Source organism: Prionailurus viverrinus, chromosome D2 (assembly GCF_022837055.1).
Source record: "Prionailurus viverrinus isolate Anna chromosome D2, UM_Priviv_1.0, whole genome shotgun sequence".
Lineage (NCBI taxonomy): Eukaryota > Metazoa > Chordata > Mammalia > Carnivora > Felidae > Prionailurus > Prionailurus viverrinus.
The window spans coordinates 80,358,619-80,381,044 of NC_062571.1; the positions used below are offsets into that span (position 1 = coordinate 80,358,619).

The 22,426-nt window shown below is 51.0% G+C and overlaps 1 protein-coding gene across 15 annotated transcripts in view; it reads right to left on the bottom strand.

The window, feature by feature from the left end:
- Nucleotides 1-22,426, bottom strand: part of CHST15 (carbohydrate sulfotransferase 15) — an 81,073-nt gene that overhangs the window by 33,296 nt on the left and 25,351 nt on the right. For 11 of the 15 annotated variants that reach the window (XM_047824483.1, XM_047824493.1, XM_047824488.1 and 8 more), the window contains 2 exons: nt 1,118-2,182; nt 64-403 (listed from right to left, as the gene is read on the bottom strand). In XM_047824483.1, coding sequence (XP_047680439.1) covers nt 64-403; nt 1,118-1,663 — 886 coding nt within the window. In that variant the 5' untranslated portion in view covers nt 1,664-2,182. Of the gene's footprint in view, nt 1-63; nt 404-1,117; nt 2,183-7,261; nt 8,592-22,055; nt 22,210-22,426 lie in introns of those variants that run through there. The other 4 variants (XM_047824489.1, XM_047824485.1, XM_047824492.1 and 1 more) reach the window with 3 other exon arrangements.

The window sequence follows — 22,426 nt, forward strand, 5'->3', positions numbered from 1 at the left end:
GCGGGGACAGGAAGAAGCGCGCAGGCGCAGGCCCCTCCCCTCGCGGCGGCAGCTGGCGCTCACCAAAGCGCTTCCGGGTCCACCAGTGGGGCTCCTTGATGGCGGAGAACTTGACTTCCGGGTGCAGCCGGAGGCGGTCGTAGAGGTCGGTGGTGCCACACTTGGGCTGCCCGATGATGTAGAAGCGCGGCAGGCAGCGGAGGCGGAAGTGCTTCCCGCTGGCGTGGGACAGGTGGCCCCAGAAGGCCTTGCGCAGGGCGTCGAAGGTGGAGCGGAAGCGCTTGGAGTAGAGCACGTAGGAGTTGGTCAGGTAGGGGTCGGTGGTGTTCCTACCCGTGAACTCCTCGTACCAGCAGGGGCTCTTGCTGTTTGGAAGAAATTTATTGGGGATTACCGAAAACATCTGCAACGAAAAAGAAAAACAGGGAGAGACACACGGAGGGGGGACAATTAGCAAGAACGCGTTCTGACCGCGATGCGATCATGCCCTAACCCTCACTAGAGTGTTCGCGTGTCACAACTGTTATGTGACAATGGCTAAGCACGAAAATCAAGCAAAACTTGGTAAATAGCCAAGGCCATGTTTTCTCCTTAGACCAAAATAAAACTAGAATTTGGAGAGGACGAAGATAAAAGCTTACTCAAAATCCATTCTACCATGTTTATCTTTCTTTTCTCTCACACGCGCGCACAGCAATCTAATTAAATTTCACAGTTGGAATCTTTTTTACTAGTTGTGTATTTAAGTGACCATTAGGGACAAAAATACTAATTAGGACACAATAGACACAGGATTCTGGTGATCTACAAAAGCGACTTGAACCACCATGGCCGCGTTTCAGGTCCTGCGATGAAATTATGAGAAGGGGAGGCCCTTCTGGTATTTCTAGCTTCGCCCTTAAGTACTTCGAATTTCCTCCTTGGTGTAGACATGGTGAACGGACAGCCCTCTCCCAGTGCACTCTGATCTGTGAGGCCGTCAAATTATCCTTGTTCCACATGAGAACATTTTTTTTCCGTCATTTTTCTTCCTGTGTTCCCAAAGATGGCCACAGAAAAGGAAGCATCTATTTTTAAAACCCAATCGATCAATGGAGATTAGCACAAGGCTACTCACGTGCAATTCCTGCTTCTTGAGATCTTCTATGTCTGGGAGCTGCCTGGTTGTGAACTCTATCCTGGCTGTGATGCTGTTGATAATTAATTTAATGCTTGGGTAGTCTTTCACGTACGAAATATTATTTACAGAGGGTTGGTGATGATGCTCTTTCGTGTCGCTCGGGTTTTCACCGTCCATCAAGCTGGGATTGCTGGGGAAGGCTCCATAATGGAAAGGTGAGGAGATCAGAAGTTCTTGGTGGGCCCCAGAAAGGATGTAAGATGCCATCACCAAGGTCATGATCATCAATCCAAAAACCAGGCTACATCGCTTCCCCTTCTTGAAGCGCAGAAACCTGCCCCAGCTCTCATTGCCCTCAGCCCTCACCTCGAGAACAGCAAGCAAGTTCATCTGCTTACCGTCCACACGAAGCACAATTTTGTTCTCTCCTTTGCACGCGGGGCACTCCAGGTGACTGTGAAGGGGGCCTCCTCCGCAGCCAACCTGCTGTTTGTGCTCGTTGTTGGGCAGCAGCTGTATGCAGCAATTAATGCAGTGCCTCATGGTAATGCCCTTGGACTGCTGGCCCACAGAGCCATGGGAGAGCCCCTGCGGAGCCCAGATGCATGCAAGTCGCGCTGGAACACTTTTTAAGGATGTCTTCTGGTTACGTAAGATGGTTTTAAGGCACAAGCAACGGAAACAAATATAAAAATGAGCAGGAGCCAAAGCACTAGACAGTGAGGAAGTGCCTTCTTTGGTTCGACTCTGAAAGACAACAAAAAGAAGTGATCTCCAATTGTCATGTCCCGTAAGAGCCGCTGAAACCTCAGAAAAATCCCCAAGTCTGGGAACAATTCTGCCTGCCCTTCAGGTTTTTCCCATGGCACAGGATACAGGGGAAGAATTCTCGCTGGAGAACACGGAAGCTTCCAAGGGATGAGAAGAGATCATGGTCTCAGTGAGGGATGGGTTGGCATTCCATCCTTGGAGACGCCCGTGAAGATTTCTTCTTTTACATCTCGTGTTCCTTTCAAATGTTTCCTCTTCAGGGGGAGCAGAACCTTTAAAATGTCAGACCACCTAAACAACAGAGAAAAGAGGTGTTAGTACCTTACGCGATGATCGCAGTAACCCTGGGATCATCTTCCGAGGAGAGAAGCTCTTTTCCGCTCCTGTGTTTCAGCCAGTCTGCTCCGTCGCCAGCAAGTCATAGAAAATCACACAGGATAAAAGGAGACGTTTCAGGTCCTCAGTGCTTGGCTTTGGGGTTCAAGCTCTGCCACCAAATGTGGCTCCGCATATATCCTCTAGCGTCCCAGCCACACCACAGCCAAGTACCAGATCCCCAAATCTCAGGAGTTCACAGTCATTCTCGGATGCATGCAGGGTCAGTGACTGTTTGGACACATCCGTGCTTTTAAATCAACAAAATACCCAAGAAGCAGCCTGGTTAGGAAGAGGCGCATGCAGAGATAATATGTTTTTTTTTCTCTCCCAATAGCACCAAGAGTCTCTTACCGAGATCTAACCTTTATTACCAGTTTAGGAGGCAAAAGTTAATGAAAATTTAGAAACACTGAAATGATTCTCTCCTTCAGTAGAGTGTATCATATAAAAAAAAAAAAAAAACCATTTGACTTTAAGTTATTAAGCAATTAAATCCAACGTGCAGTATTCTCCTGAGTAACATAACACTCAGACCCTGAAATCATTTTTCACTTTCATCATCCTGGGGAAAACATGATTCTTAAAAATCCATTAACAGAATTCTGTGGTTATAAAATAGATTGTTGCCCAAATGACACTTCTTTGTAGATGTTGTAAAAAGAGCAAAAAAGGAGGCTTAGTTTCCAATAACGGTAGACCGCCGTGAACTAGCTGTGTGGCCCTGAGTAAGCCACGTGACCTGTCCAAGCTTTGCCACCCTCCCTAGTAAAATCAGGGTAAGAGTATCTCCCTTACGAGCTTGTTGCAAGTACTAAGTTAGTTAACGCACACCAAGAGTTTGCAGAATGCCTACACATAGTTGGCCTCCCCTAAAAGGTAGGCAACATGAAGACGTGTCATCAGTGACCATTACTATTAGGACTTTTCATGGTCAGTGAAGGCCAAGAACATTTGAAGTGAAATCAAAGATGGGAAATCCTAGCACGTTATTTTTCCTTAGCTCTTGAGAATGAATTACCCCAAAGGGCAGTGGACTCCCCTCCGACCCGGCACACACACGTAACAGCCCTCAAACAATCCTACCTGTCAAGGCGGGATTAACTAACCCTCCATTAAAGCCGCCTTGTATTGGCTGGAAGGCTGAACAAGGAGAACTCACCGGCAGAAACCTTCCCTTCCCTTGAACCCAAAGGCCCACACCTTATCAAAATAGGTGGACCGAGCAATAGCCAAGCAACGTTTCCTAAAATGTCTTCCACTGAGTGCTCTGCACGTTGTCAATACCTGCTTTGTGCTTAAATTACTCGGAGAAAAGGGAAGATGGACAAAATCAAACAGACTTCTTTACCAACAGGACTTTCTGAAGCCTTTAATACTCTACTGAGCCCTGTGAATCCACAGGAGAGGAACAGAATACACAAAATTTCCAAAACATAACCAGCCATGGAATTTTCACTAATGTCGCAAGGAACCAGCTTGAGAAATGCTAGTTAGTGAAGGCTGACATCGGGGTCAGGGCAGTTCTGGGAAGAGCAGAGGAGTCGGGGTGGTGTGGGCGGGGGCGGAGGCAAAGTGCTCTGGAACCAGGCCAACATCCAGGGCTCTGCCGCCCTCTCATCTCTGAGAGCAGTTGGAGGGACGTGACAGGAGCCTCAAGGCTCACATCTCTGCCTCCCATTTGCTCAACCACCCTTGACCCATCACTTGGTACAAACAATTTTTCCAAACCAAAGAAACAAAAGGGCAAGGTCCCCTACTTGGAAATCCAATCACTAAGCCAAGAAAACATTTTTTTACATGTTGAAGACAAGGACAAGCGGGTTAAAAGAAGGCTCCAACCAGGATCCCAGCGGGGAGCGTGTTCGCACCCTTCTGTGTCTCTGGCTGCAGAAAGTCTAATTAGATTTTTTTCAAAACATGGTCTTTGAAGCTCTAAGGCAAGAATGCACAAAATCCGGAATGGGCAACGGAATGGGCAAAATATTCCCAAACACAAACAAAGGTTTCTTATTACAAGCAAAGTAAGTAAACGGGTCTGGGTAATCGGGGAAGCGGACAGTCTCAACAGGGAGGCTCTGGGGCACGGTGAGCCCAGGCATCTGTACCCCTGGGCAGCCTGCGCCCTCCAGCCAGACCGCTACTCCGTCTTGCTCCTTCCGCATAAAACAGGGCGCAGAGAACTAGGGCAACAACTCATTCACCTGTCTGTCCTTTTGGCCCGCGGATCCCCTCTGAAGGGTGACTGTGTACCAGGCACTGCTGAAGAAACCGTGGAGGTGTGGCGACCCAAAGCCAATACGAGATGGGGGCGGGGGGGCAACAGAATAAAAACGACACATGTGGTCTTTGCCCCCAGTTCCTGGCACACGGCTTCTAGAACGCTTGGAATTTCCCAAGAGGTGACAGGAGCACCTTTTACCCTTCAGCCACACCTGAGCTTATGCTAATGAGGTGACTCCTGAATGAGGCCCCAGGGAGCTTCAGGATGGGGCTGGTCACCAGAATGCCCGAGCCTTGATTAGCCAGTTAGAAGGCTGGAACTTAGGGCCCCACTTCCTCAACCTCCAGGGAGGAGACGGAGTTAATCATCAAGGAGCAGTGATTTATTAGTCCTGCCTGTGCAATGAAGCCTCCATGAAAGCCCCCAAATGCCAGGATTCAGAGAGCCTTCTAGTTGGAGATGGTGGCAGGGTGGCTGGTCCAGAGAGGAAGGCAGGAAAGCTCCACACCTCCTCCCCCCACATCTTGGCCTCTGCTTGTGTTCGGTCTGGCTATTCCTGAGTTGCTTCCTCTATGACAAACTGGTAATGGTAAATAAGGTGCTTTCGTGAATTCTCTGCGTTGTTCTAGTGAATTATCAGAACTACGGAGGGCCCTGTGGGGACCTCTGAATTTGTGGCCAGGTCAAACGGAAGTTGGGTAGCCTAGGGACCCAGTATTGGCAACCGGCATCTGAAGTGGGGGCAGTCTTGGGGGACGGAACCCTTAATTTGTGGGGTTCGTGTGGGCTCCGGCTAGTTATTACTGGAATTGAATTGAATTGCAGGGCACCCAGCTGGTGCCTAGGGAGTTGGAGTTGGTGGCAAGGGGGAAACATCCGGGGGACCCTCTTTGAAAGAAAATACAAAGCTATCTTACAAGTTTTACCAAAACAGATGGCCAGTAGATAGTATGCAAAATACCCCTTGATGATGTTGGTTAAGAAGTCATATGACCATATACCATACACGGCTAGGCCCTTGTATGTGCAGGGCCGGCAGCTCTGAGGCTTCCAGACCAAGCCTTGTGTGGACATGAGTGGTACAGAAGTGACGGCGACAGGGAGGCCTTTCCCCACCGGGAGATTATATCCTGCCAGGAGTTAGAGGCTACAGGGTAACAGACAATACATGGGACAAACCACAGCGATAAAGGCCATGAAGAAAATACAAAGGGAGCATACAATGAAACCATTAAAACAGGTGTCCGCAGTGCAGCACTAGGGCTAGATAATTCTTTGTCATCAGGGGCTTTTCTGTGCGCTGACCTCCACCCCCGCTGAGACTTGCAGCCTAACAGTAAAGGGGGTCTAGCGGCAGGACGTCCAGGGAAGGCCAGTGGGGACAGGACACCTGAATGCCAAGAAGGAAGCCAGCCACGTGGGACTGGGAGACAGAAGGACCCTGTAAAGGTGAGAAGCCGGGGGTCAAAGCCCAGGGGGACCACCAGGAGGGCAGACTCCTGGGCCTTGGGGCAGGCGAGGGGTAGGAACCAGATGCACGAGGAGGCAGGAGCCAGACTCTGTAGGACCTGGAAGGCAGGAGTCAGGGCTGAGATTCATCCAAGTACAAAAAAAGGATGCACATTACATATTCTCTCAAAAGGATCTTTACAATATGTGTAACTATTAACTAACATAACTCGGTGAAGAAAAATCGAATCAGTGTCGCTGTGTTGAAAGGAAAATGGATTGCCGTTGGTGCTCCCGAATTGGCCTTTTCCATATGCCACAAATTATCCTGAGAACGGTCGCGCAGAGAAACCTAACACTCAGGCTGTTCTTCCTTAAAAAATCAGCAACGCCTTTCCCTTGCACTTGACCTGTCTGGAATGTCCACATTTTGGTGCCAGTCGACTCAGATTAGTCAGGACCCTTGGCGCTCCATGCAGGTGCTAAACCAAAGCACTCTGCTATATATTTCAGTGAGATTGCCTCCCAGCCTGGGCTCAATGCTGTGCCCTACGGATGCAGACTGTAATTGTGGGAACTGGTACCACCGTGAGAGATCAGATAACTAACTGGTCCCAAAATAGAAAGCATTCAATTACCCAGCCCTGGCTAGGATGCCCCCTATTAACCTATGTACCCCAAGCATCATTAGCAAGCCATTTATAACAAAATTGTAATTGAGAGACCCAGAAATACCACTTTAGAGTAAGTAATTGAATGCCCCTTCAGTGTAAGATCGATAAAGGGCATCCAATTTCACCCTAGGAAAAACTTATTAAATTATGGTGGCCAGGAGCTGATAGAGCAGAAGAAAGATGTACAAAACTTCAAAAGAAATCTGGATGGAGTTAAATAAATAGCTTCATTTAGGTAGAACATTTACATCTGCCCTCTGGGAGAAGAGAGAAAAAAAAATAGCTGATTATGTTATTTTCCTTGACTGTTTTAAGGAAAAAGATTTGATGGGTCTTAAGTAACCTTTACTAAAAACACAAGGCTTTCTTCTGATTAGCATGTCTAACTGCTGACATTTCCTTTGGGCTATGTGTGTGGAAATACATTCCTTCAAGGAATATTCATCAACAAGTGCAAGAAGGAACATTTTTTCCGTATTTAGCTCGAAGACATCAGATTGTCTCTGAGACTGAGAAGCAGCAAGCCTGGAGAGTCCTGTACAAACAACAGGTTACCAGTTCCGACCTTACGCCCGGAGCTTTATGCTTTTGATCACAATGCGGTCAAATCAACAGAATAAAGCTACAACCCTCAATTATCACACTCACCGTCTACACAGCATAGCGGAAGGAAGACAGTCAGTCAGCAGTCCTGCGGGCCAGGATGCCAACGCTGTGTCCACCTGGTGACTTTAGGCAAGTCACTTAAGTGATGCGGGCCTCGGTATTCTCAAAAGAAATCCTTGACGGTTACAGATCCCATGCACAGCCCTGGAGCCTGGATGCCTGTGGCTTTGACATTGAGCAAGTCATGATACACGTCTCTTCCTGTGCGCCTGGATGTAAACTGGAAATACTCACTGGACCTATACCACAGCATTGCCGTGAGCCTCGAGTGATCAATTCATATGAAGCGTTTAGGAGAGTGGCCCATAATAAGTGTTACATAACTCTTAGCTATTTTTATACAGACGTAGTCCCGGCCCACGAGAAGTATTTGATAAGTAGCAGTGGATTATTCTTTACTGTAGATTACACTGTTGGTTCCAGTTTATTACCCTGCCTCGCATTCTACTCTTCGTCGCATGAGTGACTTTGCAGCCCCTTCAACGAGCAGAGTGGAACACGTTTCTCCACCCTTTGGCTTCAGGTTGAGACTTGCTCTGGCCCACACAATGAGCAGAGATGACAACGGGCCAGTCCCAAGCCCAGGCCTTAAGACACGTCACGCGTACCCGCCTTGCTCTCTACACCTCTGCCGTCGCCATGGGGAGAGTATGCTAACTGATCCGCTAACTGATCCGCTCTTCCGTAGGTTATGAACACGAGGTGTTCCTAAGTTAGACCGGTATAACTACATTTATAAGTTCCCCAAAAGTGCGTTTATAGGAGTAAAGTGAATCACGAGCGGTTCAGGCCAAAGGAACTCATCCAGAGACCCAGTGAATCCACTGAATCCGTGCGTTTGCCTAATGGAACCCCTTGGCTAACACCAGAAGCAGATATGCCAAAACAGTGCCGGCAAACCCGGATGGCAGCCATTCTCAAACAAGACAAAAGTGCCCCAATGTCACGCACCAGGTTACTTTCTGGCAAAATGCGTGTTTGTGACAACCACAGCTGTTACGTTTTGTTATCTGGGCAGCTGACCCCATTCTCCCCGCTTTGTGAGAACGACGCCTTCCTCCCCGCCTCTCTCTGGGACCACTATAATTTCTTCGGTGCCTCCTTGAGCAAGCCTTTCCTACAGCCTAATCCTTATGATGTCCTTGCCAGATTTCACCTTTCCTGATGACTGAAACACCTCCTCTGTGCTTTGTCTAAAAGAGAGGTTTTCAAACTGTGTGATATGACCTGCAGTGTCTTCCTGGCGGGCCCAAAATGTGTGTCCTATCCTGCACAACACAGGTCGTTTTTAAAAGTTATTTAAATTGTTTTTTTTTGTTAATGTTTATTTAGTTTTGAGAGAGAGAGAAACAGAGCACAAGCAGGGGAGGTTCGGAGAATCTGAGGCAGGCTTCAGGCTGTGAGCTGTCAGCACAGAGCCCAACGTGGGGCTGGAATTTGCGAACTGTGAGATTATGACCCGAGCCGAAGTCAGGCATTTAACCAACTGAGCCACCCAGGCGCCCCTAAAAGTTATTTTTCAAGTATACTTGACTGTAGGGGCTGAGCGGCTGTAGAGACTGGGTGGCTCAGTCAGTTAAGCATCAACTCTTGATTTAGGCTCAGGTCATGTTCTCAGAGCTCGTGGGATCGAGCCCCCATCTGGCTCTGTGCAGACAGTGGGAAGCCTGCTTGGGATTCTCGCTCTCCCTCTCTCTCTCTCTCTCTGTCTCTCTCTCTGCCCCTTCCCCATTCATGCACTCGCTCACACACTCTCTCTCAAAAGAAACATTGTTAAAAAGTTAAAGCGTACCTGACTGCATATTAAGTTCATCATCAACACTGTATGTGTTAATAATGACTACTTCCCATGCCTTACAGTATAGAAAATATATTCCAGACTATTCTTTCATTCCATAAAATACATTCATAAGAAACTGGCATTTCTGCTGTGATCAGATCTCCACAGGAGGCAGCCAACTCCTCCCCTGCATCTGGCCTAGAGGCCGGGTGATTTGCAACTTGCTGGAAAGTTTGGATGTCGCAAAGCATGTTCTCTGAGCAGTGCAAACAAAGGGTTTCAGGCCCTGGAGTCAGGCAGACCTGCCTTTCATTCCCACTCAATTCCTCGCCAGCTTTGTGATCGCAGGCAACTGACTTAACCACTCTGGGACTTTATTTCCTCATCTGTACAATGGGAGTGTAACCATCAGTGCTGCCTAGCGTGGATGCGAAGAGGAAATGAGACCATGTCTGTAAAATGCTCACTCCAGCATCTGGCAAACGTCAATATACGGCAGGTGTCCTTTCCTTAGTGGGGAAGCCCTATGGCGTTCACTCCAGGCCCACTTGTATACAGAATTCTAGGCGCAGGTATCCGATTTTCCCGTCTGCAACTACTCTGAAGAAATGAATCAGAAGAGGCAGGTGACAGCGAGAGGCAGGCACAGAGCAGTCAGCCAGGTTTTTAGCAGAAATGACATGTTAAAGAGCAAAGCCAACTGGGATCATCCAGGTGCCCCAGGAACCAGGGTGGGGAGCCCTGCAGAGTCTGAAACAGCTGCGGGTGCATCTTGGGAAAAGCTTAGCCCCTTCAGAACGATTATCCGTCCACAACTTGCTTCAGTGCTCAACAGAGAGGGTCAATTTTCCCAAAATGTGCCTGGTCCCAAAGTTCGAGACGTCTGGGCTAAGCAGACCGCTTCTTTACAGAGGGAGTTAAGAGATGGCAGAAAGGAACTCACGGGGGATTCCTGGGGACTTCCGCTCCAAAGTCCTTCATGCTATGACCAATCTGCAAATGACGGTGGGCAGTCAGGGCCCAGGCCAATACCTGGGCAGGCTCTGGTGAATCAAACCTGCAAGGTACCCACTCATCCAGGCCCACAGGTCACAGATAAGGAAACCGAAGCCCAATGTGCTTTTGTACTTCCCCAAGGATGTGCAGCTCGTAACAGAGATCCAGTGTCCTGATCCCAGTCTTCCCGCACACCTTATCAGCGGGGAGCCCACCCTAACCTCCAGCCCTTCACCCTGGCCCGGCCCGGGACAGTCCTGCCCCTTCCCATCCTTCAGGAATCCCCCCTCACCCTCCCCCCTACGGAAAGAACAGATTTGCACAGAGATACAGGCAGGACAGGGGGCCCTGAGAAGCATGTGGGAGGGTGGTAAGGCGGGTCCCTTAGGCAGGGGCCTGGGGCACCAAGTCTTAAAGGGTCCATTCAGACTCTATTCATCATGCAGGAGTGTCTCCTCCAGCTGCAGAGTATGATGGGCGACAGGGACAGCACCAGGATAGGGACAAGGTGTGCAGAGGCTGGCCTGGCACCAAGTGTGGGGCAGGGGACAGAGGTGGGGGCCGGTCTGCTAACAAAATGCTGAAGCTAGGACAGCAGAGAGAAATGGAAAGGGCCGCCCTGTGGGGGAGGCAGAGGAGGCCCCAGCCCCGTGCCCCTCTCTTGTTCTGGCACATCAAAGGGAAAAGCCTGGACCGAGTATGACTCAGGGGGTGGCTGACCTCGACTAGCTGTGCCTTGGAACGCTATAGCCACAAAGGTAGCACCTTCCAGACAAGGCAGGAAGCTACTGCACGGGTTGAGGGGGGCAGGGGCCACTCTGCACTGGTACCCGCAGCGTGTTCTCAATCCAGACCTGATCACTAACACTCCTGGCTGGTAACCCTGGGCAGGTCACTGCAGCTCTGGGCCCTACCTCTTTCAGCCTGAAAAGCTGGTGCATGCGTGTTTTTACACTGGGCAAAAAAGCTGGACAATTAACCCAAAAGATACAAAAGCATCTTTTTCCTTAGCCCACACCCCATTTAAAAAAAAAAAATTAATGTTTACTTATTTTTGAGAGAGACAGAGAAAGAGAGAGTATGAGCAGGGGAGAGGCAGAGAGAGAGGGAGGCACAGAATCTGAAGCAGGGTCCGGGCTTTGAGCTGTCAGCCCAGAGCCCGACGCGGGACTCGAACTCACAAACCACGAGATCGTGACCGGAGCTGAAGTTGGACGCTTAACTGAGCCACCCAGGCGCCCCTCCTTAGCCCACACCCTTAGGTACATGTTTATCAAGCACCCACGGCATTCGCTAAAGCTAGAGATATGAAAAACGCACAGCCCAGGCCTTCTGGAACATTCCATCTAACTCCAGAACAAAGCCTCCAGAGGGTCCAGGAAAATGCTGACACTCAGAATTACATATCCCATTTCAAGGACAGCCCCGAAGCCCACGGGCCCCAGGAATCTGCAGACCTCGGGAAGAACCAGCACTGACTGGTTCACGGAGCTGAGGGGCAACCTCACAACAGAGTCACTGACCCACAGGATCTCTGCGGGTTGAAGGTGGGGGATCAAAAGGGGTCTCTGTCATGCCCTCTGAGACGGTGGCTCCCCCAACAGGGTAACGTGTCCCAGCCACCCTCATGCAACTACCTGATACTTGCACGGAACACAGTCAGACACCCCCGTCTATCTGTCAAAATGATCAGCTTCTCTCAGCAGACGGGAAGGGTGGACAAGAGGCTTCAACATGTTCATGCTGCAGCTGTCACACAATGATTCAATGTGCACAAGACGCTTTGTGACAAGGCCGACAATTTTCTTTTTCTGAAACCAATTGGGGGGAAAAAAAGCTACCTCTGATTGCTCATTTTATTATTGCCAGGGGTACTGCAAATGCATACGAGATTCAGGTACCAGATTTTCCACTCCAGCGTACCGATCTACTGACGGTGGCTTTCTGTTAAGGTAAAACGTACCGGACGCAAGCTTTCACGATTTGCTGTGAAACCTGCCCACCTAACAGCTCTTGGCAGGAAAACAATGACGGCCATGTAAGATACGGCATTTCAAGGGAGCGATGTTCGGTCTGTTTTAAGATCTTAAAAATTAAAAATTAAATATCACCCTTGGTGCAGCCTGGGATATATACCCCAAAGCCGGTTTCCGGGGACCCCAGAGGACGAGAGCGCCATGTGAGGTCGCTTCTTGATGGCAACCTTCCGAGGTCAGCACGGCGACTCCCACGTTACGTGTGGGAGACCGAGGCCCAGCTGGTGAAAATATAGCCCCACCACCACCGCCATGGCTAGTGGGCGGCAGGACCAAAATGCAACCGTAGGCCCGTTGGGCTGCAGAGCCCGTGACCTCTGTCCCGCACTGCACCATCACGCAAGACAGCAGCTCTGGGATAAACCTGCACAGGAATCGAGGCTCCAGGGGCAGCAAGGACAGCCATCGCTCAGCGCACTGGCCACCCTGTCTCCCAGACAAGGAGGGGCGGCTCGAGTCGGCCGATTCTCCCTGGAAGCTCTACGAGGGTGGAGTCAGTGCTGCTCAGCCCCGAATTCAAATCAATGCAGGCACGAGATTTCCCACCGAAGCTGCAGCATCTACTGCCCCGGCACTGGCTGGGTACCCACTAAATAGTTTTGTTTTTAAATTAACGAGTGAAGGAGCAAACTCCCAGCTGAGATCCAGAACGGGGCTTTGGCCACAAGTGACACGAGCTAAAATGTATTAAGGGTTTCCTTGTGCCCAGACACCGGGCTGGGTCTTCTATGGAGGATCCTGTTCATGCATCATGATGGTCTACGAGAAAAGCGCAATTAGCATTTCCACTTTGCAGAGGGGGACGTCGTGGCCCCGAGACTTGGATGCTATACCCCTCCTCTTCCATATGACTTAGAGTAGAGAGAGATCAGACCGGGGATCAGCAAACCCGGGTGAAGCACCTGCCATGCCTCTCACCCTCTCCCTCCCTAAGCGGACACAGCACATGCCCCGGTGACCTCAGGAACCCATCTATGTGATATATTCTGTTATTACTCTTTCTGCACGCTTTCAAGGGTTCGCGCACCTGCAACAACAAACCCTCACTACCAGGAAGAAGGGACACGTTGTCGGACGAGGGGTCACTGCGGTTCTCGTGCAGCGGGACCACAAAGATGACAGGCACATCCTAGTTGTCTTTCAACAACATTCCCTTAACACAAATAAGAAAATGAATACAAAGCAGCAGCAGGTCCGAGCATGATGCACAGAGACGACATCTCAGGGCCAAGAGGCACAGGGTGGCTCTGCCCCCTGTCGAGTCCCCAGAACCCTCCCGCCTGCTTGGAGAGGAATTCGGGAAGAGCGGAGGGCCGCGAAGGACAGAGGAAGCCCAACCCAGATGTCCTTCAGTTGGGGCGAAGAAGAGAGGTCTTGCATAGACACACGGCTCACATGTTCAAAACCGACTGCGAATAATGATTTTGCAGATGTACCACGGCACCCTTCAATGAATAAATTAAAGGCAGCACAATTGAATGGGGAGCAGCTGGTACTCCCCACCAGATGGCTTTGCTGATCTGAATAGTTTTAAACATTGTTTTATTTCCAAAGATAAGCAAAATAAGAATCTGGTTAACCCTTGAATAAGAAGAACCTCCGGAAAACACTTCTCTGGAATTTATTTCATTTTGATGGAAAGCGTGAACAATCGGGCGGAATAACAATGTCCTGGGGCAGCGGGGAGGGGGAGTTTAGAACAAGGTGAACCCGGATTTCTCCAGGGCGTTGTCTGCAGTCAGTAAACATTCACTGCCTGCCTCCAGGCCTGGCCCTTAATAGCTGTGGCAGGAAGACAACTCCAGCACCAACCCCTGCTTGGGGGCTTAGACCCCAGGTGTTTGGGCAGGTGCACCAGCCCCCCAAGGGTGTGGGGGAGGTGTGCCGGGGGCTGCGGGGAAACTACCAGGCAATGTGAGGCTTCCAGGTTCAAAATATTTAAACACATCAAACATGAAAAGCCTTGTTTTCAAATAAAGTTAAGCTGGGATATATCACTAAGTGATACAAAATCTGCACAGAGCTGGAGCCTGCCTTGCAGTCTGCACACTGCGGGGGGCCATTGGGGGGCCCCCCAAGGGGAACTGTCTTCTGCCTGCAGCGTGCCCTGGAGGGGAGTTCGAGAAGGAGTGATATAGGGCGGGGGCGGGGGTGGGGGGGGGAGGTGGGGGTGGGGGGGGGTGGGGAAGCACCAGGAACCGAGCACCCGCTCTTGTGGCTGGCGCTGGACTGCCTCCCCTCTACCTGGAGGATCGAGCGAAGCGAAAGGTACATTCTGCTCCATTTTGCAGGTAAAACAAAGCGAGGCTCGGGGCAGTGAAGTCTCTCGTCCCAAATCACACAGCAAGTAAGGCGCAGAGCTGGATTTAAACCCAAGCTGGAGCCCACACCGCCCCCCACCCCCCGCCACGCTCCCCCATCAGTGCAGGGAAGACAGAGACCCCAACACACACATTGGAACCCTCTAGCTGTGGGGGTGGGAAGGGGAGGGATTTGCTCTCCACTTACACATCTCCATCTGACTTCCGGTTTTACTTGGTTTTACTCACATCAAGCAAGCATTCCTTCTGCAACCACAAAGACAATAAAGACGAAGTAATGATAATAAACGCGGAGTCAAACAGGGCGGCAAATGGAAAACGGACCGGGGCCAAGGCCCCCAGGACAGGAGTTGCCATCTCTGGGCCCCGGTTTCCCCTTCTGCGGGAAACGAGTGTACTCTTGTCCCGCTCCCCAACTCAGGTGGCATGGGGTGATGGCAGCGAGGCCCCGGGACCCCTCGAGGCGGGGTCTGGTGGCACTAACGGGCTTTGTGCAAGGTGCAAACTGGAAGTTACCTGGAAGCCTGGCTTCATCTCCTTATTTCTCGCATTATCTTTGCATTAATGGCATCTTCCCACAGGACACACCGGAATGCTCAATTACCATTAAAAAAAAAAAAAAATCCAATTCCCATTTCACTAAGAATGCCGTGCCTGGGAGTGAGCCCTGCCCGCTCCGCCGCTGCCATGGAAACCCCGGAGTGGGGGAGCTGGCTTCTAAACCTGCACTGTCCAAAGAGCACCGAGGGACCTTGAGCACAAGGGACAGAAGGACCCCACAGGACAATGTCTCGTGCTATTTACTGATGCCAAACGAGGCCTTGACGGTGACGACCCAGGATCGAGCGTCATATGGGCACACGTGCGGGGCAATGAGCGGGTTGCCCGCGTGGAAAGGGAAACGCGGTGGCAGAGAGAAAAGACGAAAACCCAAACCGAGAAGGACGCAGACGTACACGCAGGCCCATCTGGTCGCTGTGTGCCCTTGGGCAACAAACTGCTTCACCCTTCTGTGCCTCGGTCTGCTCATCTAGAGAATGGAGACAGTGACAATATGTCATGGCTGTAGGTATCGAATGGGGATAATCCCTGCGAGACACTCGGGTGGTGGCTGCTGACACCGGGGCGGGGCGGGGGAGGGCTCAACAAGCAGCAGCTGAACCTCGATCCTCATTTCTCTTCCTTCTCTCCCTCCTGTCTCTGCCGAAAGGAGCTCAGCTCGGCGGGAGGATGCTGGCCTGGTGCGTGAAGACCCAGCCAAGTCTGGCTGCGAGGCGGGAAGGAGAGAAGCTGCAAAGGCTTCATATGGGCAATGTCTGGAAGGACCAAAATAGGCCTGTGGAGGAGCCCCCCCCCCTTCCCCGCAGTGACATGGCAATGAGGACACCAGTGCCACCAGAACGCCCCCCGAGCCAAGCGCCACCTCTTGGATGGAAGGAGAGGCCCACAGAAGAAACCGAGCTACCAAATGGTGCTTTCACACCCTCCTTGAGACTTTAGAAGACAGACCCAGTGTCTGATAACCTCACTCATCCGTAGTCACCACTCTGTAAAATAAATAGGTCAAGCAGGTATTATTTATAGACGAGTATTACGCCGGACGCCGAACGTGGATATGCCCAGGCTACGGAAAAGGAATTCTTTTCTCCACGAAGTGGAGACATCCTCAAAGTGTTTGGTGGCACATATTTTCCAAAAGCAAAACAAAACAAACAAAAAAAGCTCGCCCGTTTTCAATACTCGAAGCTGGAGAGGTGAACGTTCGGTAAAGTATTAGAACAAAGGTTATGGTCTCCAAGAATACCTCTGTTTCTCTCAAGCTGACACATCCATGCCCATCTTGCCAATGAACGGGGCTGCTGCGAACCCAGGAGAGAAAGCCTCCTTTTCACAAATAAGGAGGGGGGAGGGGGGAGAGAGGGTGGGGGGGAGGGGGGTGGGAGGAAGCTATACAGTAGATGCCATCAGACAGCTGAGCTGCAAGAGCTGTTCTGGATCCTCAGTGCTCTATAAACAAGTTAACAAAGCAACCTCTTCATATTAACCACAGAAGAGTGGAATCTTTTTCATAAAAGATCTGGAAAGCATTCAGGCCTCATTATGAAGGTCAGGACTTGTTTGCAGAGAGCAGACCTTCTCCTGAGCTAAAAAAAAAAAAAAAAAAACCTCTCAACTTGAAGAAAAGAAAAAAAAAAAAAAGGACTTTAAAAAAGTCCTTGTAGCTGACTTCCTATCAAGAACTTCTCTGGTCTCTGTTTCAGCAAAATAAATATTTGCCTAAAGCGCACAGTTGTTCGGACCCGACAAAGCCAGCTCGCCGTCTATAAGATCTCTCTCGGCACAACCCGAGCGCCTACGTGCTGCCTTCCCCATCCCTCCAAAGGCCCAGCAGAGGCTGTGGAACCAAAAAACGAGCACAGGACTTAGAATCCACGGGAAGGCATGGTGAGCCGAGCAGGAACATGCACCCACTGCCCAGGGGACGCCCCCAGATCCTGAAGCAACCGCATCAGCTCTGACTTCGGGCAGGCCACCTAACCTCTGAGCCCTGAGCCGCTGGGCTGTGAATGGGGACATCATCCACTCCCCCCAGAACTACAGGAAGATTACGGGAGAAACAGAGGCCCTGGGTGCCCCTTCTCCCGTCTATTCCCACTGTTATCAACCATCTTCTCCCACACCACTGACCCATGAACTTGACCCATGTCAAGTTGACCTGTCACCCTTCAGATGTCAGCCAGGGCCCCCCCCCACCCCGCTCCCCACACCTCATTTGCCCAACCCCTTCCATTTCTCATCTCTGTGCACTTTTTGGAGTAGCACCTGCCTTGACCCCTGTACTGTGAGCTCCACAGCGGCAAGAGTGTCTATTCTGTTCACTTTTACAACTATTTCCTAAAGGAAGAAAATTAGGGAGGAAGGCAGGGGGTGGGGGAGCAGGCAACATATGTAAAAATATACTACATCGCATACAGAGAAGTCCAAATAAATGCGGGGGGGGGGGGTGGTATTTAAAATAGAAAAGTCTGCCATTGTGCAACTCTGCCTCTCTAGGATCAGTCCTTATGTCACTGAAAACCCACTTCCTGGTGTCTCTTGGGCCCGCAGCCATCACTGGCTTCCACCATAGGACGGTGGGCTGGCCCGGGGCCTCATCGGCCTTAGGTCCCCGACGCCTCCGCGAGCCGCCCCCACCGCCCCAGTTCCGCAGGAGCAGAAGCCAGGGCCGCGGGGGCCCGTGACTGTGCCTCACTCCGGCCAATGTCAAGCACGCCCCTTCCCTTTCTAAATGAGCTTTCATACTTAAGAAAACACAAAATGATACGTCTTAGCAAATTATATGATTCTTATCTGTGGCCAGAAAGTTTGTTTTTTCCGTTCTGTTTTTACCCGTCTTCAGTTCTCATAACCCTTTCGCACAAATTTCTGAATGCACTCCGACGGCACCGTTACTCAGCACAGGCCACACATCCCAGGACTGAGTTCGGAACAAAAGAAAGGAAGGGGAAAAAAACAAAAAAAAAACCCTCCGCCCTTCGGATCATTTTCATTCCCTTCCTGTAAAGGGTTTGGAAATGTCTCGAAAACAAGTATGGAGAGCGGACTAAAAATCCAAATTACCTTTCTTCACTCTCCTTTCTTTCTTTCCCTTTTTCTTCTGTGGCCCTCGCAGCTCCTTTCCCTCTTCTCTACTTCAGAGGAGATAAAATACCAATTCCCTCTGTAATTAAATGCGCTCCTCCATTTAATTAATTTGAGGGATTTACTGGGGTTTATGGGTGGGGGGAACAGATTCGGGTTAAACACGGGCATCGTGCGGGGCTGGGACGGGCAGGGATGGGAGTGTGGACCGCAGAGGGGCGGCCGTGGGGAGAAACGGATGCCTCCCGGCCCCTGCAGTGCACACGGGCCAGGCTGGGGCTCGAACCTCTGCTGCCAGGACCTGTTCCATCCCTGCTTCTGCGTCTGTTCCCAGGCCTTCCCCGCTGTCCCCTGTCCCCACATTGGCTGGCAGAGGCTGGAAGAGATGAGGTGACACTTTCACACAGTGATGGGGGCCGATCTTTTTTCTAAATGTTCCTACACCGGGATGGCTTTCACCTTCGGATGACGAACAGTTACGACCTGGCTGGACCCTCTTGGACTGACTCAGTTCTTCTGAGGTTTTCACACCCTTTTTGCAGTTGTAAAACCTTAAGCGAAAGCGAATGGTTAGGAACAAATCCCCAAGGTGCGAGGAATGGCCAAAAGCACTGACTTAACAATCTGGCAAAGAGATGGAGACATTTCAACTTGGACAGGGCGGCACCCTTACCCAGCGCTGGTCACCCCCCTCCCAGCAGCGTGGGTCAGCTCCTTCTGGGGCCTTGTGCTCCCTGCACAGCCTTCGGAGACCCCGCAGGGCCTTTTGGCCACAGGACCTGCGTTAGCACATACCTTGGCTTCAGCTTCCTGCTTTTGCCCTGTTCACCCCCACCCCTGCTTGGGTCTGATCCTCCCCCCCGACCCCACCAAAAGGGGCCTTGCAGCTGCAACAGAGGAGCCGTGTGCATGTCCCAGAATAACCGACTGCCCTTCCAGGAGCATCGCTGGGCACGCGGGCCCCAAGCCTGGGCGACGTGACAACAGCACCCCAGATACCACGCTCTGAACTCACAGTGCAGGATCCTGCAAGCAGTATTCTCCAAGCCTCTTTAAAATTCTCTTTGGGGGTTTCAAAGAAGAAATTAGGAACGTTGCTCAAAGGTAGCACGAAGCGCTTAGATTCTTATCGCCTATGGATATTTTCTGGCCGGTGATTTCCATGCACATCAACGAAACCACAGCAACTCCCGCACTTGTTCAGACCGAACTGCTCAGTCACCAGGGCCAGGCCTTGAGGAAGGAGGCAGATGAGAGCAAACGTCCGTCCTGCCCTCCTAAGACCTGCCCGCCCGTCCGGTCGGGCATGGAAGCCACCAGAACAGAACCCAACGTCTGAGAGCGAAAGGTCAGTCAATCTGCCTAAAACCTAAGCTGACTTTCGAGTCTGACCAACGGGGCCCTTGGAGGCTGTTAGGTGTTGGGCAATTATGCTCATAACTGGACGCCGAGGCGGTCAAGGACTTCGGGGGAGCAAAGTTGGAAGCGTGTGAACATCATTTCCCCAAGTACAATTGGGTCTTCAAATTACATTAAAAGCTGGGTCTAGGGGCGCCTGGGTGGCGCAGTCGGTTAAGCGTCCGACTTCAGCCAGGTCACGATCTCGCGGTCCGTCCGTGAGTTCGAGCCCCGCGTCAGGCTCTGGGCTGATGGCTCGGAGCCTGGAGCCTGTTTCCGATTCTGTGTCTCCCTCTCTCTCTGCCCCTCCCCTGTTCATGCTCTGTCTCTCTCTGTCCCAAAAATAAATAAAAAACATTGAGGAAAAAAAAAAAAGAAAAAAAAAGCTGGGTCTAACACATAACATGCAAACGGTGTGTACCGAGGCAATTATCCAGATACTTAAAGTCCAAATTCCCAGAACCTTTGCCTCAATGAGTGAAATAATAGAAGCAAATACACACACACACACACACACACACACACACACGCGCGCGCACACACGAGCAGATGGCTCATTCCAGGACTAGCTGCCTCCAGTCCTCCCCTTCTCGGGGGGTCACAGGCAGAGCCAAGGGAGTGGCGAAGACGAGTCCGCACTTGTGTTCCCCGTGCCAATCACTCAGGAGCAGGGTGGTGGCTATAAGCACGTGGGTCACCAGTCGGCTGGGGTTCCCATTCTGGCTGCAAAGCCTGACCCCCAAGCCCGCCTCCGTTCCCCATCTAAAAACTGGGGATGATGATGCTAATGTCTAGTCTAAGCAAACTGCACAGAGCACTGAGATAATCCGCGGGCAGCGCAGAGCAGGGAGCCCAGCGGCCGCTAAGTGCTTGAATAGTTGGCACCTCTCCTGATTATGCTTTTCCTCATCGTTACTAGAATTCCTCTTCCCAGTATTACTCCTGCTCTTCGGGTCTGTGTTTCACTAACACGTCAGGTGTGTTGCAGGTTCGGTCTGTCTCACTCAGCTCCACGTGTCATTCTGGCCTCTTCTAGAAGGCTGGCTCGCTGAAATGCGTCAGAAATGAATTAACATCGCTTTGCTGCCTGTTGCCACAACTGATCCTTCATATTCTAATCCAGAAAAAGAAGATCAAAACACATGCATTTTAATGTCTCCCGAATCAGTTTAAAAAGAATTGCTATGCTCTGATAAAAAAAAAAAAAATCTGCTTTCGTATCAATGCCTTGATATCCATACTGTTACATACAAAGGGGGGGAAAAAACAAAGAGGAAACAGTTATTTTAAAAATAAGACATTGTGGGGGCACCTGGGTGGCTCAGTCAGTTAAGTGTCTGACTTCGGCTCAGGTCACGATCTCATGGTTCATGAGTTCGAGCCCTGCGTGGGCTTCTGTGCTGACAGCTCAGACCCTGAAGCCTGCTTCCCATTCTGTGTCTCCCTTTCTCTCTGCCCCTCCCCTGCTCACGCACTGTCTCTCTGTCTTTCTCCCAAAAATACATACACATTAAAAAAAATTTTTTTGAAAGACCTTGTGAATAACTACACAGTGTTCCATTTTAATGAGAAACACAAATTGAAATGATTAAAGCAGGATCATTTTTACCTTACAATGCTAGGTCTGATTTTGGGCCTCCAGCTCACAAAAAAAAGCACAGGAAGGAGATAATCCAAGCTAGGAAGAAAGTATCCCAACAGGTATGGGCAGGTTCCTCTCTGGGCTAAGCTGCAGCCAGACAAGAGTGAGACATGACCAGCAGGGAGGGGACTCCACCTCTCAGAGGCACCAGGCTCCAGATCCCTGCACAGACATCCTGCTCAGCAGGGACCCCCGGGGGCCCCTCCCTCTGGGAGTCACGGGTCTGTGCTTCACCAGGCAAAGATACAAACTCCCACAAACCAACATCCCATCCGATTTCCCACTTCCCTGAAAACTCCCAAATGCAGGAAGAATTGGGGTCAACTGAATTCTGCAAGCCTGGCTTTTGTACAAATCAATGCCACACAGGCCATAAATACAGCCAGGAGACACAAGAGTCTAGGGAGGTTCAAGTTCATCCTTGCTGTTTTCGGACCCCGTCTCCTGGCTGGAATGGATGGCAACCCCATGCTGTGATGTCACCATCAAGGTCAGCCAGTGCAGAAAGAGAAACTCAGACAAGCAGTGGGCAGGGCCTATGGCCTTGTGACAGCTGAAGAAGGCGGGGTATTCACCAGACAGTTTATGGTTTCCGGGGTAGAAATCTGAGTCACTGACTTTAAACGGCCGAGCAGGAGACTGATGAACCAGGACCCGTGTCCTCCACGAGCTCCCACTGAGGGACACCCGAGACAGAGGCCAACCTGAGGCCCTCCCCAGCCAGCCAGCTTGTCCCCGCTGAACCAGGCCCCAAGCCTCGCCTCAGAAAGGGACAGATTTCTCTCTCCCTGCCTCGGCTTTGACGTTTCCGGTTTCCCCTGGCCTACCCAACCAGGACCTTGAGGCATTAGGTTACATTAAACACAGTTAAGAGTGAAGAAGTCATCCGAAGATGGAAGTGCCCCCGAATCTAAGTTCCCACTTAGACGGGACTGTTCCAACTTTGGACGCGTGGCCCCACCTGCTTCCCGGGGTGATGAGACAATGCAGACGCGGCCCGGGGTGCTGCCAGGAGCAAACGGCAGAGGAAGGTCAAGTGGACAAGGAGGACTCTGCCCAGGCGGGAAGTTTTCTCTTGTCAACGTGTAATGGTGGCAGCGTTGTCCGAGAGACGGCTTTTAGAAGGAAAAAACACCCAAAACCGCACAGAGTTTTAGAATAAGGCACAACGTTGGTCTGAGTTCCCAACCACTCCCAGGCCAGGGCCCCCAAGCCCACCCCCGGGGGCGTAACTTCAGGGAGGCCAAGCCTCCACCTCCAAGGGTCATATTCGATCTTCAGACCGCACGCTCCACGTGAACCCATTCAACAAAGTTCACGAAACCCCCTACC